The 20,214-nt window shown below is 33.2% G+C and overlaps 1 protein-coding gene across 1 annotated transcript in view; it reads left to right on the top strand.

Annotated features, from left to right (window-relative positions):
- The first annotated feature begins 3,347 nt into the window (after positions 1 to 3,347).
- LOC119830746 (putative inorganic phosphate cotransporter) overlaps positions 3,348 to 20,214 on the top strand; it is a 33,958-nt gene continuing 17,091 nt past the window's right edge. The window contains exon 1 of the mRNA XM_038353871.1: positions 3,348 to 3,478. Coding sequence (XP_038209799.1) covers positions 3,451 to 3,478 — 28 coding nt within the window. The 5' untranslated portion in view covers positions 3,348 to 3,450. The remainder of the gene's footprint in view (positions 3,479 to 20,214) is intronic.

The raw sequence follows: 20,214 nt of genomic DNA on the forward strand, positions 1-20,214 counted from the left end.
GATATATTTGTGAAATGATCCTGCAGGCCCTATCTTTGCCATTCCTTTATTCCTTCCCTCTTCCTTTTCTTATCCCTTACAAGCGAGGAATGCATTTACAGAGAGCTTACTTCTGCATATGTTCAAGGGAATTGGGCTATGGGGTGATGATCGCATTCCATAGCCAGCTCGAATGCTATATACTTACACTAGCTTTTGCCCCCGTTCATTCAGAGTAGTTTAATGTTGGATGTAGGATGTTATTATACATATAAACCTTCCTCTTGAATCACTCTATCTAATAAAAAAAACCCCATCAAAATCCGTTACGTAGTTTTAAAGATTTAAGCATACAAAGGGACATAGGGACAGAGATAGCGTCTTTGTTTTATACTATGTAGTGATACTTGCATTTCGTTTGAAATGCTTATGAAAATCTCCCACAGATGGCGCTATAACAAAATGATCTTCGTATAGTCTAGAAGATGTCTACAAGTCAATAAAAACCGATATTTTAATGTACACTTGCGGAAATCGTTTAGTAAACAGTTCAATAGAGTCTGTATTTATTGTTTATCTATATCATTTGGCTATAAGGAACACTGTTAGAGGAAAATTTGAGGAAAAGTGATGAAGGTTCTACCCGCCTGACCATTTAGCTATTAATGTGTGCACGTTCGCATGTAAATTGAATATAGGAAGTGGGAAAATAATTAATCCCATTTTAAAAGGTCAAGTTTCGCCAAAAAATTTTTTGATGTTTTTACATACACTTTGAAAATAAATAATATGTCAAATAAAAGGAAAAAAAGGTGTAGATCTTTTAATTATCATGAATTTTGCTATTATTTATTTCTTCGCAGCTGAAAATGGAGTAATTCCTGCTTTTTAGCATTAAAAACTTCTTTCCCACTTCTTGATCTGAGATCGACCGTAGTTTTAGTTTATTTTCCCTAATTTTGGTTATATTCTCCTTTTTTAACTGGTTTTGTTCTATAGTAAATTTATTGTTTTGCACACACTTTTATTAGCTTCACTTGTATGTTTGTAGGACCAACTCCTATAAATTCTAAATTTTGACTAAATTTTTCATGGGCGGCAGCGCTTACCATCAGGCGACACACCAGCTCAATTGCTGACTATGACATAAAGAAGCTTTAAACGGTCAGATTTACGAGACTGTCAAAGATCAAAGATCGGTGATAATACAATTTCACGAGTATTATTCGTAAATCAATTTTTATTTATTTATTCTTAAACTGTTTAAAAATTAATAAAAGGAAATAGATTTTTCTAAAAAAAAAATATTTTCCTGAAAGATCGAAAAATTTCGTAAATATTATGCGACGTTAGTAAAAAAAAAATCACAGTGCAGCTGGAAAACCACAGATCATATCTTTTTTGGGTTGTATTTCCTTGATACAGCGCCTCTAGCGGCAACTGGAGAAATTGCAGTTCCCAACGAATATTTTGCGTATCAACTCATTATTATATATATAAATCTCAAAGGAGACTGATTAACTGACAGACAAAGTTTAGACATACAAAATTTTGGTATATATCATTGGACTATTTTTTTTTTTTATGTCATAGCGGGCAGCTGAGCTGGTGGTTCGCCTGATGGTAAGCGATCACCACCGCCCATGAACATTCGCAAAGGTAGTACCTCTGTGAATGCGCTGCCCGCTTTTATGGAGTAAGGGAAAAGGAAAGGATTAACGACTGGAAAGAAGGAATGGACTAGGACGGGTGAGGAAAAGGAAACGGGCCTCCGGCTCCCCCACTCACCGCACGAAACACAGTGGCATGCCACTATTTCACGCCGGTTTTCTGTGGGGGTGTGGTACTTCCCCGGTGCGAGCTGGCCCAATTCGTGCCGAAGCGTGCTCGACTCCCACAATTTGGACTAAATGATAAATGCTTTGTTAAAAGAGAGATTCACGGCTCCTTTGAAAATGCAGTGGTTATGTAAATATCCTTCCTCCAAAAATTAACTGTGTCTAAAATCTAATTTCAGTGACTGATAAACTTATTTAAAATTTTAAACTCTATTTCAATGAAATACAATAACGGAGGGTGTTTTCCAATCAGCTGTATTTTTTCTTATAGCTTTGTTACCTCTGAACTCTCTACTGGGTGAAACGATTTTGTCGATTCTTATTTATTCGAAAACCTCCCATGTCCCAAGTTTGACCTAGATTTGATAATTTAAGGCGATTCTTTAATTGAAATCATTATTAAGTGGATACTAGCTGTGACCCGCGTAAGTCCATATCCCGTAGGAATATCGGTATAAAAAGTGCCTATGTGTTATTTCAGTTGTCCAGCTATCTACGAACCCCCTATATACTAAATTTCATGAAAATCGTTGGAGCCGATTCCGAGATTCCAATTATATATATATATATATATATATATACAAGAATTGCTCGTTTAAAGGTATAAGATAAGAATGAGTTAATATGGCAGTAGTTAGTAGATTTAATTAGTCAGTAAGATGTGTTGAAACGCGTATCTCCATACTAGTACTTATTATTCTGTGCTTCCACTGTGTTCCGTCACGCCCCTTTCAGTAGCAGGGTGACGGGTGCTGCAAGACTTTTTCTTATCTGCTTAGAACTGTTATATAGACTACAGGCCCATGTTGAAAAAATTATGGGTCATTTGAACCACCAGGTGACCTATCTAGAACGATATAGCATAAAATAAGCATCCAGTCTGACGTATACTCATAATATTATGTATGTGTATGTTCTATATAATGCTACTAACGTGCTATAAAATAAGATAAAACATTTATGTTAAAGATATGATGTTTGTTCAACACTTCATAATAAACCCTATATCGATGGATAAACCTTTGGAAATCAACAGGTTAAAGCGGGATATATAACTTAACTATCTTGGCGTTTGGGACACATTACAGTTAGGGGATCATAAGCAGACAGACATAAACATTAAACATAAATAAATTAATCACTTTTTAATACTAAATTTACTAAACAAGTAAATATAACACTTAATTAAAAGCTTAACAATGCACTGAGTATTATTTTCAATAAATTCAAATTTATGATAATTAATGAGTCCTCTACGACAAAAAAAGATTAACGATCATGCTCTATATCGTATGACAAATTAAAAAATAACAAATACCTTCAAGTTACCTACACAAAAATAATTTCCCACTAATATCAAATAATAATACACATTTATACATCTATACATTTTTACAATATCAATTTATTTTTCGGTGATATGTACTATAAAGAATAAATAAGAATAAGTAAATCTATTCCTCAAACACACCCGTGTGCGAACACATGTACATAAGGTTATATATAAGCTGTGTTGATGGTTGCGCGCGCGCAGAGCGGATCGGTGTCCGCTTCCGACTACCCAAGGCACTGCCCTTGATCCTAGATCGCTAGATCGTTTTAGACTCAGTTAGATCGCAGTGTGGTGTGTAACATGAGTGAAGTGACTAACACAAAACCGGGTAAGTTGTAACTTAGTGCTTAACTAGTTTTTAAATAAGTTACGGAAATATTGTTAAAGTTAAGTTTGAAATAAGTAACTCCTGTTGTTAATCGACTTTACTGTTCGTGCTCTTGGATGATATTTAAAGTAAAATAAAAATTTTAAGTCTTATGAAATGAAAACATAGTATTTTTGCGATAACTTGGTGGACATGTGAATTTTAAGTCATTATCCTGTTGAGACCTTCCAAAATGCAGCATTTAGTGTTTTAATAATATCTCACTTCAACGTTTAAAATGTTCCCCAATTTAATGCAGTTGTATATATGAATATATTGCATTCAATATGTCATGCTTTTATTTCTTATTAAGTCGTGTTAGTTACACTATTTATAACTCAAGAACGGCTGAACCGATTATGTTGAAATTTGGTGCAGAGATAGAGTGATATCCGAGAAAGGACATAGGATAATTTTATCCCGGAAATTGATCGGGAACGGGAATTTTGTCGGTAACACCCCGGGTCTATCGTTCCTGCGAATATGCGGGCAAAGCTGCGGGCGGGATGCTAGTATCTTATATACTATATTTATTTTTTTGTGTTTGATATTGCGCTTATACGAAACGGAAGACTAACGAATTGGACAGTTGAATTATACATAATAATTATTTTAAATAAAAAACTAAAGCGCCTTCAAATTGTCAGAACGAAACCAGCATTCACTCTTTTTCGAAGTTGGTAAAGTCAATTTTCTTTAAAAGGCACAATATATACATTTATTTTTATAATTAGATATTAAGGATTTTATGGGATTTTAAACGCGATTTATCTATACTAATACTAATAATATTATAAAGCTGAAAAAAGAAAGAAAGAAAGAACGATTTATTTGTTACACACACAATAATAACATTACATACAAAAACAGAAAATTATGAGAATAAAAATTAGAAATCTATACTAATATTATAAATCTGAAGAGTTTGTTTGTTTGAACGCACTAATCTCAGGAACCACTGGAACGGTGAAAAATTCTTTCAGTGTTAGATAGCCCATTTATTGAGGAAGGCTATAGGCTATATACATACCACGGAAGAAGCCGGGGCGCACCGCTAGTTCATCATATCATTTAAATGCGTCTATATAAATAAAAAAGAAACTCCACATTTATTGCTATGCGCAAATCTCGAGAACGGCTCGACTGAGTCGGCAATTTTTTTTTCCAGTTTTGTTAAGGCATAAAAAAGGTTCGTATGGAGAGATAAACATACCACGGGTGAAGCCGGGCGAACCGGAATACTATTAAAAACAACATATTATGTTAATAGTATTTTTTCCTTGTGTTTAATTTTACGCGAGTATTATACATTTAGAAATTTAGAACTTTTTAACGGATTTTAAACGCGATTTATTCTTTATATTATTAACCAGTCGTTTCGAACACTTTACAGCGAGCGTGGTCACGGCGAGTGTCCCCGTGAATATAATGAATAAATCGCGTTTAAAATCCGTTAAAAAGTATTGAATTTCTAAACATATGTTAATATTTATTATATTGTTTTACATAGACATAACAAAGTCATTAATACATAAACACCAATTGAGGAAAAAACTTTATTAGTAGGTTGTTTTTACACCTGTTTGTAAATTTATATTTTATAAATCTATTTAATTTTAAATATTTATAGTCCTATACTATTCTACTCATATTATAAATGCGAAATTTTTGTGACGATGGATGTATGTGTATGTTTGTTTGTTACACTTTCACACAAAAACTAATGCACATTCACATATTAATGTGAATGCTTATAAATGCGAAACGTCCATCTATCTATTCTTCATGCTTAACCCGCTAAAGCGAGTCGGATGGATTTTGTTTAAAAGACAGTTTGAAGAAAGAACGTAGGTATATTTTTTCCAGAAGGAACGGGAATTTTGGGTGGAAAACCTCGAACTAACAATTGTTGTCTTTGTTTACAATGGCAAAGTCGCGGCAATAACTAGTTTATGTTTTCGGTATATAAGCATAGCTAATTGATTTATACGTATACATACATTTATATAATCTAAAATTTGAATAGAATTTTTCACTTTCTTTTAACCGACGTTAATAGAACGGCGGAATGTTTTTATTTCTTAAATCCTATCCTACTAATATCATAAATGCGAAAGTTTGTAAGGATGTGTGTGTGTTTGTTGCTCTTTCACGCAAAAACTGCTGAACCGTTTGCAATGATATTTGGTACGTAGACAGCTGGACAACTGTAATAACATATAGACAACTTTTTATCCCGATATTCCTACGGGATACGGACAAACGCGGGTGATACCGCGTGGCGCAGCTAATTCTTCATATGGTCACTACGAAACATAGGAAACTTAAATAGATTCAATCTTTCAGCTAAAAACTATCACGCGTGCATTATTTAAAACAATTCAATGAAATTTAAAAAATGCATTTATATTTAAATAATGCAATCAAAACAAACCAAATCTGATAATGTTTAAAATACACAAACCGCCCTCGACAACTACTTCAAAATTTGACATACACTTATCTTAAACAGGTTTCAAACTAAGATATTTGCGCACGCGTTTTATTGGAAAGGTGGTTTGATTATCATTTTACCCGATTGCAACAGAAAGAGTGTAATGTTTAAGAGTGTATATATGTAGGTATGTTCATTTCTTCGGCACGCCCTTCGCCCAAACTGCTGGACGGGTTTGGACAAATGAGGTGTCGCTATATATTACAAAATGGCGCCCGTATCATAAAAACGGGGTAGCATAAAGGAGGTTTTTTTTTCTTACTAACCATATTTTTTAAAATAATTATGAATCGTATCCAAAGAAAGGTCAGAATAGTATTAAAATAATGCTAAAAAGTAAGCAGGCGGGTAGTTTATAGTCTAAATCCTACTAATATTACTATAAATGCGAAAGTTTGTAAGGATGTGTGTGTGTTTGTTGCTCTTTCACGCAAAAAGTACTAAACTGATTGCAATGAAATTTGGTACGTAGACAGCTGGACCCCTGGACTAACACATAGGCAACTTTTTATCCCGATATTCCTACGGGATACGGACTTATGCGGATTAAACCGCAGGGCGCAGCTAGTAATAATATAAATAGTTTCTCATGCAGAAATAAATAAAAGCATACTAATGAAAAAATCTTTTATCTATATCTAACAATAATAAATACTCTATAAAAACTCTCTATCAATATGTAGACAATATTACACTTCAACAAACTATGTACTTAAAAAATTCTTATCTACAATATAACTACATGATAAAAGAAATGCCACTTAGCATTTCACAGCAGAAGCACTAAGGCTTTAACTAGGAAACTGATTTTGAGAGACTTCTTTTAAAACACTGAAAAAAACAAACATTAATATAACAAACTGAATATATATCACCTTTGATATAATCAAAAGAGTGTTAATTATTATTACTTTAATATTCCCGGAGGAGAACCATGTCCCAGCATTAAGAACATAATATGGGCTGATGGTATATTATAATACCATTCATTATAGAATATTTGAAGTTTATGTCACGATAAATTAATAACGTTACAGATGCAGTTTTTCAAGTGACACAAAAAGGGCGCGAATCTGTTTAACCTGATACCTTTTATATACACCTTTTTTCATACTTGGATGAATGATGAAAAACGATGAATGTACTTTCTTTTATAAGCTTCACTTGTATATTTTATTTTGACTCACTTTAAACGGACAGATCTAATCCAAACTTTGAACACATATCTACTTGATACACTAGCTGCGCCCCGCGGTTTCACTCGTGTAAGTCCATATCCCGCAGGAATATCGGGATAAGAAGTTACCTGTATGTTATTCCACTTATCCAGCTGTCTACGTACCAAATTTCATTGCAATCGGTTGAGTAGTTTTAGCGTGGAAGAGTACCAAACAGACTCACACATCCTTACAAACTTTCGCATTTATAATATTAGTAGGATGATTGATCACTCTACAATATTTTCTTGAATTCATCTTGCTGTCTTGATTAGCATGGCCCGGTTTTAATAACTTCCTTACGTATACTATGCTAATAACATTTTTTAGTTTTTCATTATTATACTAGCAAATACTAATATAAGCGAAACGAACTAGTTTTTAATAAATATGAGAACATTATAAGATAATTGCTATTTCTTAACATTTAGTTATATTTTAAAACAAAGCTCAAATTAGTTACAATGGGAATTCAGAAACCATTCGGTTTTTTGTGAGGTCACACTATTAGGCTAGTCATTACAATGCTTCGTTGGCTGCAGAATAAAATGGGTTTTTATCACTTCCACTTGAATTATTATAATTTTTGTCTGTATTATGGAATTTTCATGCAAAAACAGACATACAATATTATGAAGTATTTTATGTGGGTACTTATATAATCCATTAAGACTAGTCCAGTGTTGTATGACCTCTGGATAATATGGCAGCGCTCTGATATCAGAGACCAAGACTTATCTAAGCCCGGTACGTAGTGCCAATAGAAATTTTATAATAGGTTGCTTCCTATTAGGATTATATTGGTACAAATTTATTCTGGAGTAGCTATATATTGATTACAACGAACACTTTAAATGATAGCATGCAACTATGTAATTTATGTACTGTTTATATATATAAATGATTTAAAATATATGATTTTAAATATTACAATAATCCATAGTTAAAACGTTATAATATATTCTATGAGAATTATATTTCTAAGAAAAAATCATACGCTTTATTTTTAGCCTAATTATAATAATTAATTAACAATTTTTTAGTCTATATTGCTTACGCATGTAATGTTCAATCAAGTTAAACAAAATATGCATTCTAAAAAAAGGCTCACTGAGGTCCCTTGGGGGGAACCTACCACTCCAGATTTTAAATTGGACCAAAATCATCAATCAATAATATCCTTAACGGAATTATCTAATTGGGAAAGGGACCCATATTCTAGACCATTATAATATATCATTATAGTATAAGAGAAACGAAACGTGTATTTTCTCTCAAAATATTTTTTTAAAAGATCGAAGCAAACTGTATCATAATAAGGTTATTTAATTATTTATAATATTGTTATTTATAATATAATAACATTGTTCTCTTTACAATATTCACAATTCATTTAAAATGTATGACATAGGTATGCTTTTAAACATAAACAAGCAACAGATTAAATATAAAAACAAACACGCTATGTTCATAAAAGGAGTTATTATAATCATAATTTATGGTTTCATTCATAAGTTATTGCTGATCTTATGGACGGTAATAAATATTTTCCACCTTTCACGAGGCACCATCTGTACTAGGTAATGTTTACGTTTGGTGGCTCAATGGTCAGAGCCTCGGACTTCATAATCGATAAGTCGGGGTTCGAGACCGGGCGAGCGTGCAGAAAATAAATTGATTTTTCAAACTATGCACATGTGAATGACATCACCACTGCTTAAAACGGTGGAGGAAAACATCTTGAGGAAACCGGCATGTCCAAGAATCGAAAAAAAAATCGACGACATCTGCCAACTCGCACGTGGCCATATTACGATGATGATGATGGTTTTTTTTCTATATTTTTATAATTGTCATTGAAAGCATTTCTTTTTGTTTGTATGTTTGTTTTTTACAAAAATGATTACGCTCAATCTAAAACCCATTTTCAATGCGCTTTTATTAGCTGAGTCTATATTATAGTGGTTTGTAACGGACCCCTTTAGATTCGATTTAAGCGGACGGATTTTTAAACTTCGTATACATATCAAGGGTCGGTGAAAATACAATAATGTCATAAGTTTATTTATTATCCTGATTGTCTAGGATCGTCAGAAGTAAATAACTTCCTTAAATGAATCCTCAGAATAAATGTGATAATTAAGTTGAATATGTCACTGAACCCTCATAAGACGCCTGAGTCCCTGTAGAAACATATCATATGGGCTGATGATGATGATGATTATGATGATATAAATTACTACTTATACATAAATGATGTTAGCCGTCAATACTGTCATATCTGGAGGGCCTATAGTATCGCGATAAGGGCCTCTTGATTGACCTTTATCAATGTTTTTTGATATACATATTGAACAATATTGATGCTCTGATTATGATAAGGTTCTTTGCGATACACGTGAACATGATTTGTACTAGATCTGCTTTTTGATATCTTTACTTCTAAAAAACGGAAGACGAAGATTAAAAAACAAATATCTTTTACTATTTATGTATTAAAATAATCAATAATTTCCCATTCAATATAAATAAATCATGTCTATAGGCTAAAAACCCATAAAGCTATCGAATAATAAAATAAAATTTTTGTAAATATGAAAACATGTTCTAAGTTTAATAGTATATATATTTATAGTATAATAGTCCATGCGGATAAAACATAAATTCACTGAACTGCAAAATAATTTTGGATACATTTTAATAATTATAATAATAACTGCACGAATTAATGTGACTTAACTTCACGGGGACGATTCTATCAACCACTTAACCAACTAAACAGTATAGAAATTACATTGTAAAAAACGAGAAACATAAGCAAATTTTATGTAATTACTTAGTATCTCTCATAGTTATTGTACATACATATTCTTATTACATGACAGGTAGTAAAATGTATTTATTTGTGAATAAAGGTAGGTTTGTAATCTTTTGTTAGTCAAATGCTAGTTAATTTGACTAAAATCAACTATTATAGTGTATGTATATTTATTAATTATTTCATTTAACTAACTAAACTTAGTATTTTCTTTTAGTGTTTTATTTTACGCGAATATTATACATTTAGAAATTAAAGTCTCAATGTGAAATGTGTAAATTTTATGCACAAAACATATTAATATACTAGACATTCAATAAATCAGGATAAAAAGTATCCCATCACTCAATTCAGCTTTTTGTATACAAAATTTACCCTTTCTGTATACAAAATTTTAACATAATACCTTCAGCAGTGTTAGATTGACGGATAAACATCCAAACAAGCAAACTTTCACATTTATAACATTAGTATGATTATTTATACTAATAAATGTACAACAATTCAGCAATATATAGCGAAAAACTGTTTGTAGCTATAAATATAACAATAATTCATCTTACGTATACCGGTCCTAGTGGACGACGGCCCTTACAAATGGCCATCACAACAACAGCTTCAGTGGAATGCGACGTTATATTATGTACGTTGTATAATGTGACATCTTGTTATGTACTTAATTGCTTGTCTGTTATTCTGTGGTCGGATACGCTCTGATGAGGTCAAGCCGCCAAAATTTTTCGATACTAATCTGAGTTTATCGATCTGAGGAATTGTTTGGAACGCTGCCTGCTGCTGAATTCCACCATCGTACCGCACGTCACAGGCTGAAATACCATCCACACCACCTGGACAGTTGGCGATCCTCAACGGTTCGTTTTAAAAACAACTTTTTGCCTCGTACTAATTTGGAATCAGCTTCCGCAGTGTTTCCAAACGTTTTCGATATGGGGACCTTCAAGAACAGAGCTTACTCCTTTGTTAAAGGCCAGCAACACACACACCATACCCCTGGTATGGTAGGTGCAACTGGGCGACGTGGAGCACTTAACGTCAGGTGACCCGTCTGCTCGCTTGCCTGCTCTATCGCATAAAAAAAAAACTGATATTATGAAAATGAGTGTTTGTTTCCGCGTTGATCTCAGGAACTGCTGTGCCCAACGGAAGCATAATTTTCAGATTTAAAAATGGAGGTGATCAATTCGATTGTATTTCTTTGCTTTATCTTAAAACTTTTGACTGAGTTTTTAAATTTGTACTTGTTATAATTGTTTTGGTCTATTTTCACTTCGACTTCTGTATCAGATCTATTTATCGCTACAAACAATCGCACCGGGGAGCATCAACAAAAATGTAGCAAAAACAGGAAGCAATTTTCTTTTTGAGAGCACACGAATTATATCATTAGGTTACATAAATTGACGTGCGCAACGCACGTGCTGCTCTCAGGAACTGCTGTTTCGATTTAGAAAATTCCTTTTATCAACCGACTACAATATAGAAGGTTCGACTGATTCAATTCGACATATCGAACATAAATACAAGGCCCGATTCCTTATCTCACCTTTCCCAGTCCATTCCTTTATTCCAGTTGTCAATCCTTTTCTTATCCCTTTCCCCTTAAAAGCGGGCAGCGCATCCGCTCTGCGAATCTCCATAAGTGGTGATCGCTTACCATCAGGCAAAGGCCAACTCAGTTGAGCACTTATGATATAAAAAAACCAGAGAAATTCTTAACCTATGCATTTGTTTACTTCTTAAATTACTAGATTGTAGTAAAAAATAAAGATCTGTACATATTTAGAGTATTTATCGTTTATTTGTAAACGGAATCTTTTTATGTGATTCACATCCACTTCAAAATGTCTGATTTAAGATATGATAATTCAATAATTACATAACTTTGGTATTATGTCATCACGTATACATCAATTTGTTTATCTTCGATTATTTAAGACCTCACATTTAAAAAGTTGAATTTTACTAAAAACTTACTAAAATATGTAATGGTTGGGTTGTAAAGCGTGTGCGTGATGTATAATAAATAATAATAATAATATTAATAAACCCGCAGGGCACCTTGTGGCAAGGTGTCGGGGAGTAGCACCCCCGCGGTCCTAAGTTCCCGGAGAGGGTCCCTGTCCTCATTTCCGGGCTGTCTCGGTGGCAGTTCGGAGTGAACAATGACGAGGCTCAGGATCCCCCACTTCTGCCTTACCTCAATTGGTCATCCAGAGTGGAGATGCAAGAGATATATGCTCGGGGGTGGAAGTGTCTAATGGCGTAATAGCGGGAAAATCCAAACCGGGCGTGCGGGCCCGCGATGGTGAAACCGGCGCCGCACCTCTGTACACCCCTTTTTTTAAGAGGAGGAAATCTTCCAAAGAAACTCTACCTTCGGGGGAAAAGTAGAGCATATGGGATTTCTACCCTTTCTACCCACTAAAACCTCTTCGACGTCTAAACTCAAAGCACAATAGCAGGGATCCTGGGATCTCCTGTGGGACGCACCAAGATCACACTGTACACCCCATTAGTAGTGTAGCCAGTCAGCTGGTGTTGCCCCCTTGTTGCCATTTAAGGTAACTTTTTTAATAATGAAATTTACACAATAAATTGTAAATTGGAGGCTTTTTTGCTAAGAAGATATTTCTTCAAGGTAGTCTTGGGATATAGTAAAACACAATAAAAAGACATTATTAGCATTAAAGTGAAGATAAATAAATAATAATGTAATGAATTAATCGCGTTTAAAATCCGTTGAAAAGTCAATGACTTCTGAATACTCGCTTAAAATCAAACACAAGAAAAAACTATAAGGTGAAAATTTAAGTTTTTGTTGCAAATACTTCATGGAAATACAAAAGAATAAATAAAAAAGTATATAATATTTTATTTTCTCTATATTTGAATTTTCTGTCTCTTTTTAAACAAACAATTAGTGGCTAAATAGTTGCAGACACAAAAACTTATTGGGAAAGTTTCAGGGTTAGTGTATTTTTATTTTACCCCTGTCTTTCTTAATCGTCTTCTGAGCGAATTGGTTTCCGGTTTGTTTTACTGTTTTTAATATTTATGTGTGTATTTAAAGATTCTGATAATCGTTTACAGTTTAGTTATTATGCTAGTTGCTAATATGTAACAAATAAAGATTAAAAAAAAATAAATACGAGCTCTCTTCGCTTTGTATTGTCATTGATGCTTGATAAGTATACAAAGTTTGAATTAAATCTGTCCGTCTGAAGTAGATCAAAATGCAAGTCTAAATGAGTTCGTTATATACAAAAATACAACTGAAGCTAATAAAAGTTTGTTAAAAATGGCTATAAATGCAATGAAATTAGCAAGGGTAATATTAACAATAAAGTTATAGTATTAAATAATATTTTTTATACAAAAAGTAAACCTTTAAAACATTTTAAATTACTACAATCAAAATGAGTAAATGCTTTACCGCTGTCAGCATTTTGGTTTTTTAGAAATAAATCTAGGGCATTGTAAGGCAGCGTTTAAAGGGTGAAACAAGTATTCAACTTATTTAAATACTAGTAATAATATTTTGCAGTCATATTTTAAAGTCAAAGAGGTACTCTGAATCAATCCAGAACTTTAATATCCCTAATTATATAACTGAATCACTCAGAAACAAAATAACAATTTACATGTTCTACAAGACCTCTTTTAATAAGCCCCTACAGATTCTGTACACATAGACAAGGTAAAGTCTGAACACATTAAATAATCGCTTCATGAGCCACTACCATCCAAATGAACAGTGTGCACGCCCTTAAATTTCACACTTTCCAAAACCAACAAAACAGACCATTTGAACGGAGCAGTTGTGAAAAATTCGCTGGATTTCGCGGCGCTCCCGAGAGAAATACGTTCTGAAACGGTTACGTGCTTTCGATGTTCGCGGCTAATATAACATGTAACGTATTGGGCTCACAATGAAATATACTTGTACGCTTCCTTTGCTTTCGAATATATTCCTGCAATAGGAATTGTAGTATGACTTATGTAATGATTGTTTTGTTGAACGAGAGAGATTTATTGACAACTAGCTTTTTTAGGCCGCGGCTTCGCCCGCGTAGAATTCGCTTATATCGCGCGACATGGTAAGGAGTATTTTCTTCGCATTAAAAAGTATGGTTTGTTCTTTTCCACGTTTAGCTCCACCTTCATATCAAGTTTCATCAAAATCGGTTTGACGATCGAACTTTCATACAAACTTTCATCCCCTCTTCCAACCCTTTCTACCCTTTTTTCGCGATAAAAAGTATCCTATGTCCTTTCCCAAGTTCAGTTCTATCATCATACCAAATTTTATCAAAATCGGTTCAGTGGTTTAGGCGTGAAAGCGTAACAGACAGACAGACAGACAGAGTTACTTTCGCATTTATAATATTAGTAGGGATAACTTATTTAAAATATCTTATTTCGAGAGTTTATTCTCATTTGATATTTTAATTTGTAAATTGTAATAGAATTTAGTTTTTTTGTTGTGTGTTTTTTTTTGCACCTTAATTTTCGGCTCTTAAAATAATATAGAGATACATTTTAAGATCTGATAGCCTCGAAGACGAAGCAATCTGATAGTCCCAATATCTGCATGGGTTTTTAATCCATTGGTGTGATTTTTTTTTTGTATTTAAAAGGAGGTTGTAATTTGGTCTCATTCAACCCGGGCATGACAATTTCGTAGAAAAGAATTAGTTTACCAATGTTTCTCCCTCAAGATGCTTCGGAGATTATGGCGATCGGAGAATCAATACAGATGGTTCTAATGATAAAAACGGGCACAATAAAAACCTAATGCTCATACGTAAACAGCAGTCACTCGAATTTGTAAACGCGTTTATCTCAATGGCATCAATAATTGTAGCTGATATCGCCACTTCAGCGGAATCACGCGGAGTGTTCGCTTCTGCTATCATTGATAACTTGGTCAAGTTGTAGTCTTTGCTTGACGTTAAACGATGTTGACATGACTTGTTTACTGCCATTTGTTATTATTGATCGAATACTGTTGAGTTGACTGGAGATTTGAAAAGCTATCTAAAAAATCATTGACATATCTAACGCATGGGATCCTAGATCGCGCACGAGAAGTTTTTATCATTAAAAAGATACGCTACTTGAAAGAAAATGATTTTATAGTTAACTTGATAAAGATTTTGCCTTAATCCATATGTACCATATGCATATATAGCATAATAATATGATCGTAATATGTAAAAAAATAATATATAAAACTAATTATCGATTTACACATAATTTTATTTTGAAGAAGTTGTAACCTGTGGCGCCACTCGCCTGGTACCCGGGATAAAAATGCCTATAGCTATGGGCTTATCCAGACTGTGATCTATCTGTGCACCAAACTTTCATACAGATACAATATAGCAATAAAAACTTATTTGTGTTTTCATGAAACTTTCCAGGAATTAATTAGATCATTTTCAATATTTAAAGAAAATTACAACTACTGGCACATTATAGGTTCATCAGTCCTACTGGGTAAACAGTATTCAATGTCCTGCTTATAGAAAAACGAGGCTAAAAGGGACTATGGGGCAAGCGCATCGCTCTTATTTGAAACGCTCATAATATTATGTCATGAATGTCGACAAAAACAACACAAACGCTATCAGATAGATAATTATGCATTGCTTACAATGCATCGGCACCATCATGTACTTAGCAAGCGATCGCGCATTGTAGTGTGTTCGTTGCGAAAGTCCTTTCTAATATCTTAAATCTAGTATGAGTTTTACCCTCATAACAATATTTGTTATGTTTTTATTGCTTTTATTCCAATCTAATAGAAAACAATTACAACGGAACGGAGGCGCGACGAAATGACGGTAAAATAATCAGTTTATTTCTGTCTAACCTTGGCCATGTCATCGGTAGCGCATACCGAATCATTCTGGTTAGAAGAAAGGTCGAATCTAGGAAGTAGTTATATCCGCAAGTTATTATTTTATCACATATACGATATAGAAAAATCTAAAGATGAAAGCAATATACATAATTAATTGTTTTAGCGCATGTGTATTATGTGATGAATCCTATATGTACTGATGAAAAATTTAATTTCGAACTAACAATTAGCCATTTCATTTATCAAAAACGTGTATTTTTTAAGAGAGTTTACTTGTAGAATTTACTTGAATCATTTTTTTTAGTTTTGAATTTCAATTTAAAATCAAGGTTATTTCAAACGCAAAAATTCATTTAAAATTGTATTTAAATATTAACATGTAACTAATATGATCTCTTATATATAAACATCAATTGCTGTTCGTTAGTCTTGCTAAAACTCCAGAATGGCTGGTCTAATTATTATAATGATGGTTTGGATGCATTCTGAATAGTCCAGGGAAGGTTTAAAAGGTAAAAATACGGAAAAATATTTCAAAAATAAAGAACAAGACGATTGATATTAAAACCAAAATAAATAGTTTCAAAACAACGGCTGAAATGAAACAAAAAAACACACTTTATAATACCAAAAACAATGCACGATATTTAATCATCTTCCGTCACTCGCCATTCCATTACAAATGGTTCGAACGTGTTTACCTTTGAGAAGCGTCCATTATAAGGAAAATCGTTTTAATGTCGCTTTAGAGTATTAGAAAAACGTGAAGATCCTAATGTTTTTGCTTAAGGTATGTAAAACAATGGTTTAAACTATGATTCATTTCTTTAACTCGTTATTAACTGGTCGAATGCAAACCACTTAAATCTAATCTTTTCAATCAAAAACGATATTAGATATTAAAACATGCATACATTTTACAAACATTACAGCTATGGGTATAATATTTTAGATAAAAGATAATAATATAAGCTATTTTATGTCGAGAGAAACCTGAAACTTGTGAAAATAAGGGATAGAATTTATTTAGAAATGCCGCACTATATTAAATGTTCGCGGGAAAAGATGCGAAGGAAAAAATACCTAAAAGACATATGATATAAGCATTATATTAGTAAAATTAAGGAATATACTTTTAGGTTCGTCATTATTAGACTTACTTCTCTATCCTTCTCTTTTATATTAAAGATTGTATTTGCATCTCGACTAACGGCTAACTTCAGAGCGGTAAAGTTTGGTAGGAACTGTTCGATTTTTAAATCATTTTTGGCGGTATATATGAAATAGCTAAGTTTTCATTACCGCCATATTATCGCTATTGTTAAATGAGTTTGTTTGTTACATTGGTAAAGAATACGCTCTTTAAATGCAAATTAGTTGATAAGTCTTCGATTAATTACATTTACCAGTACACATACTAACTATATGGCATTCAGAATGAACAATTATTGTGATATTTAAAAACTACGTTTTATTGAAACAAGTGTTATAAACGAACTCGAGTTATATGTGAGTATTTAATGAGGTTTAACGTATTTTTATTATTTTTTTTATTTTCTACGCATGTTAACGTTTGGTAACATATTTTATTGAAGTGTATTGAATTAAATATAGTGCTGTGTGTGAATTCCCACATGGGAAGGGCACATGCCCTAGTGGGGTATGGGACAGATGTGACATTTGTTTCGCTGATAGATTTTCGTCCTGTGTGGTGACAGGCGGCGACATCTTTTTTGGCACCACTAGGAGTCGAACCCAAGACCCTAGTTCTTAATTAAAAAATGCTCATTATTTGTCAAATAACCCAGTTCTGTTAATAGGTCAGTATTTAAATTGGTGTGATGTTTTTTTTTAAGGTTTTTTTTATATAAATGATGAAATCTATTAGGAATTTAATTCATGTTCCTCCTTATCTGTTATAATTTAAATTGGTAATTAATGATAGAATCGACTAAATTGTCTCACTTGCACAGAGTATACGCAAGGATATTATTTAATCCTAACGATTCATATAAGGATAATTAGATAAAATCATGTCATTGCAATCGATCCTTGATAAGTGTACAAAGTTTGATTTTAATCTGTCCGGTTAAAGTGAGTTAAAATTGAGTCTAAGGGAGGTCTTCCTTAGACTCAATTTACATACAAACATACAGGGGACACTAATAAAAGCGTATTAAAAATGCGATTATCACAGCTTAGATGTCGCAGGTAAATTGTCAAATTATGCCGATTAGAAACGTCTTCGTCAGTTTACAAATGTATTTTGTAATATGCCAAGACATAATTATAACATGAACAATCGGAATCCGGGGGTGAGTTAGTTTCGTTGTATTTTTAGCTACCCAGAAATATTAGGCCTTCGTCAGTTCACAACCAGCTCCTTGTGCACGTTTGAAAAAAGTAATATAATACTTAATTCTCATTACAAAATGGCCTCAATTTGCCTGCGACATAGACATTGCGTTGATATTATCGGAGTCGTAAAATGTTCCATGTCATGTTATCTCGCTGATAAATCGTATTGTTGTTAATCTTTTATTTCCTTTTTTTAGTATTCCATGAACATTACAAAATTATATTAATTTTTTAACAAGATTATAGTGTAAAATGGTTTACAATTTTATACAAATACACAAAAGTGGACTTCGGAGGAGATCGTCTGTTAAATCAGATAAAATTGTGTTGACAAGACATGGATGTGATAGTAGTTATTATTTAGGTGAGTTAATTACAATAATTGTTTTTTTTGTTCCATTATACTCGGGTACCACCAGAATGCTAATACCCGGTCTTTTGGAAGGCTTATGTGGGGACACAGGTCCAACTCGTAGAGGTCCTTTGAGAATTTAATGTGTGTGTGCCTGCCCATGACTGCACCTTAGAGATACAGCCCTGGGCAGTCCGCGGCCGATGTAGGACTATTGCAAAAATGCAAAGAAATAAAACCTATCCATTTAACACCTCCATACTATGGTTCCTGGGTCTATTGAATCTGAGTGATAACAGTTCACAGTAGCTTGTGTTTATAATTGAGATAACATATCTTACCGTTTACTTTACTGAATGTTTGGCCTAAGCCATCCATTGGTCTATCAGTCTATCATGCTAATCGATAATAATTTTAAACAAACAAAGAAACCGCCTTCAATATGTCAGAACTAGACAAAATTTAGATGGAACTAGGCGGGACGTACAAGGTCTCAAATAAAGAAAGAAACATACAAATCGGTTAACCAAGTAAAAAGTTATGAGGAAACAAACACACAACAAAATAGTCGAAATGAGAACCTGCTCCTTGAAATCAGTTGAAGTCGAGTCTGTATAGGTTTAGGTTGAAAGGCCGATGCAATAATAGTTTTTTTTCAGATGTAATACAATCTTTATAGTTCGAATAAAGCCTCAAGTGAATGCAGGAGTTTTCATATACCCATGGATTTTTTAATTGCAAGTTTAGTTTAAAGTGTTTTCCAAGAATTGATAACTTTTTCAGTTGGTTGAAAGTAAGCCAAAAATCCGTCTAATCCGTCACGTGATTTCAGTATAAACACAACACATGCCGTCCAAAATGTGGTTCCAACACCGTCAAACCATTATCCATTGTGTTTAGAATGTAGCTGTGCGTCAATGGTTATAAAACTCCATGAAAAGGCCGGTCACGTTTAAACGACCCATTAGTTATGTTTCGGTCGCATTCAGACCTATTTATGTGATAGGAAATAAGTTACAATCTATAAGTACATGTAACCGAGGTATAAAAAAATCGCGTGCGTGGCAATAAATAAGGTCTATTGAAATTTTATTAGAATAACTAGCTGCGCCCCGTCGTTTCACCAGCGTAAGTCTGTATCCTGATGAATATCGGGATAAAAAGTTGCCTATGTGTTATTCCAGTTGTCCAGCTAACTACGTACCAAATTTCATTGCAATCGGTTCCGTAGTTTTTGCGTGAAAGAGTAACAAACATACACTCATCCTTACAAACTCGCATTTATAATATCAGGAGGATAGGGTATAGAAATATGGTAGAGGTCACAATAACATTTTTTACGTTAAAAACGCTTGAACATTCATGGTGCTACAACTTGTAGTTTATGGCTTTTTTCTTCTATTGTACATAATGATTTAACTATTTAAATGTTGAAAAAACAAAATGAAAAAATGCGTATTTTTTTTACAATTGTCGGATCATGTAATTATTGAGAAAGTAATGCGCATGCATTTTAAATACAAGTAACAGCATAGTTAAAGAATTGTAACACTGTCGTCATAGTAATATAT

The sequence above is a fragment of the Zerene cesonia genome, chromosome 12 (genome assembly GCF_012273895.1).
Source record: "Zerene cesonia ecotype Mississippi chromosome 12, Zerene_cesonia_1.1, whole genome shotgun sequence".
Classification (NCBI taxonomy): Eukaryota; Metazoa; Arthropoda; class Insecta; order Lepidoptera; family Pieridae; genus Zerene; species Zerene cesonia.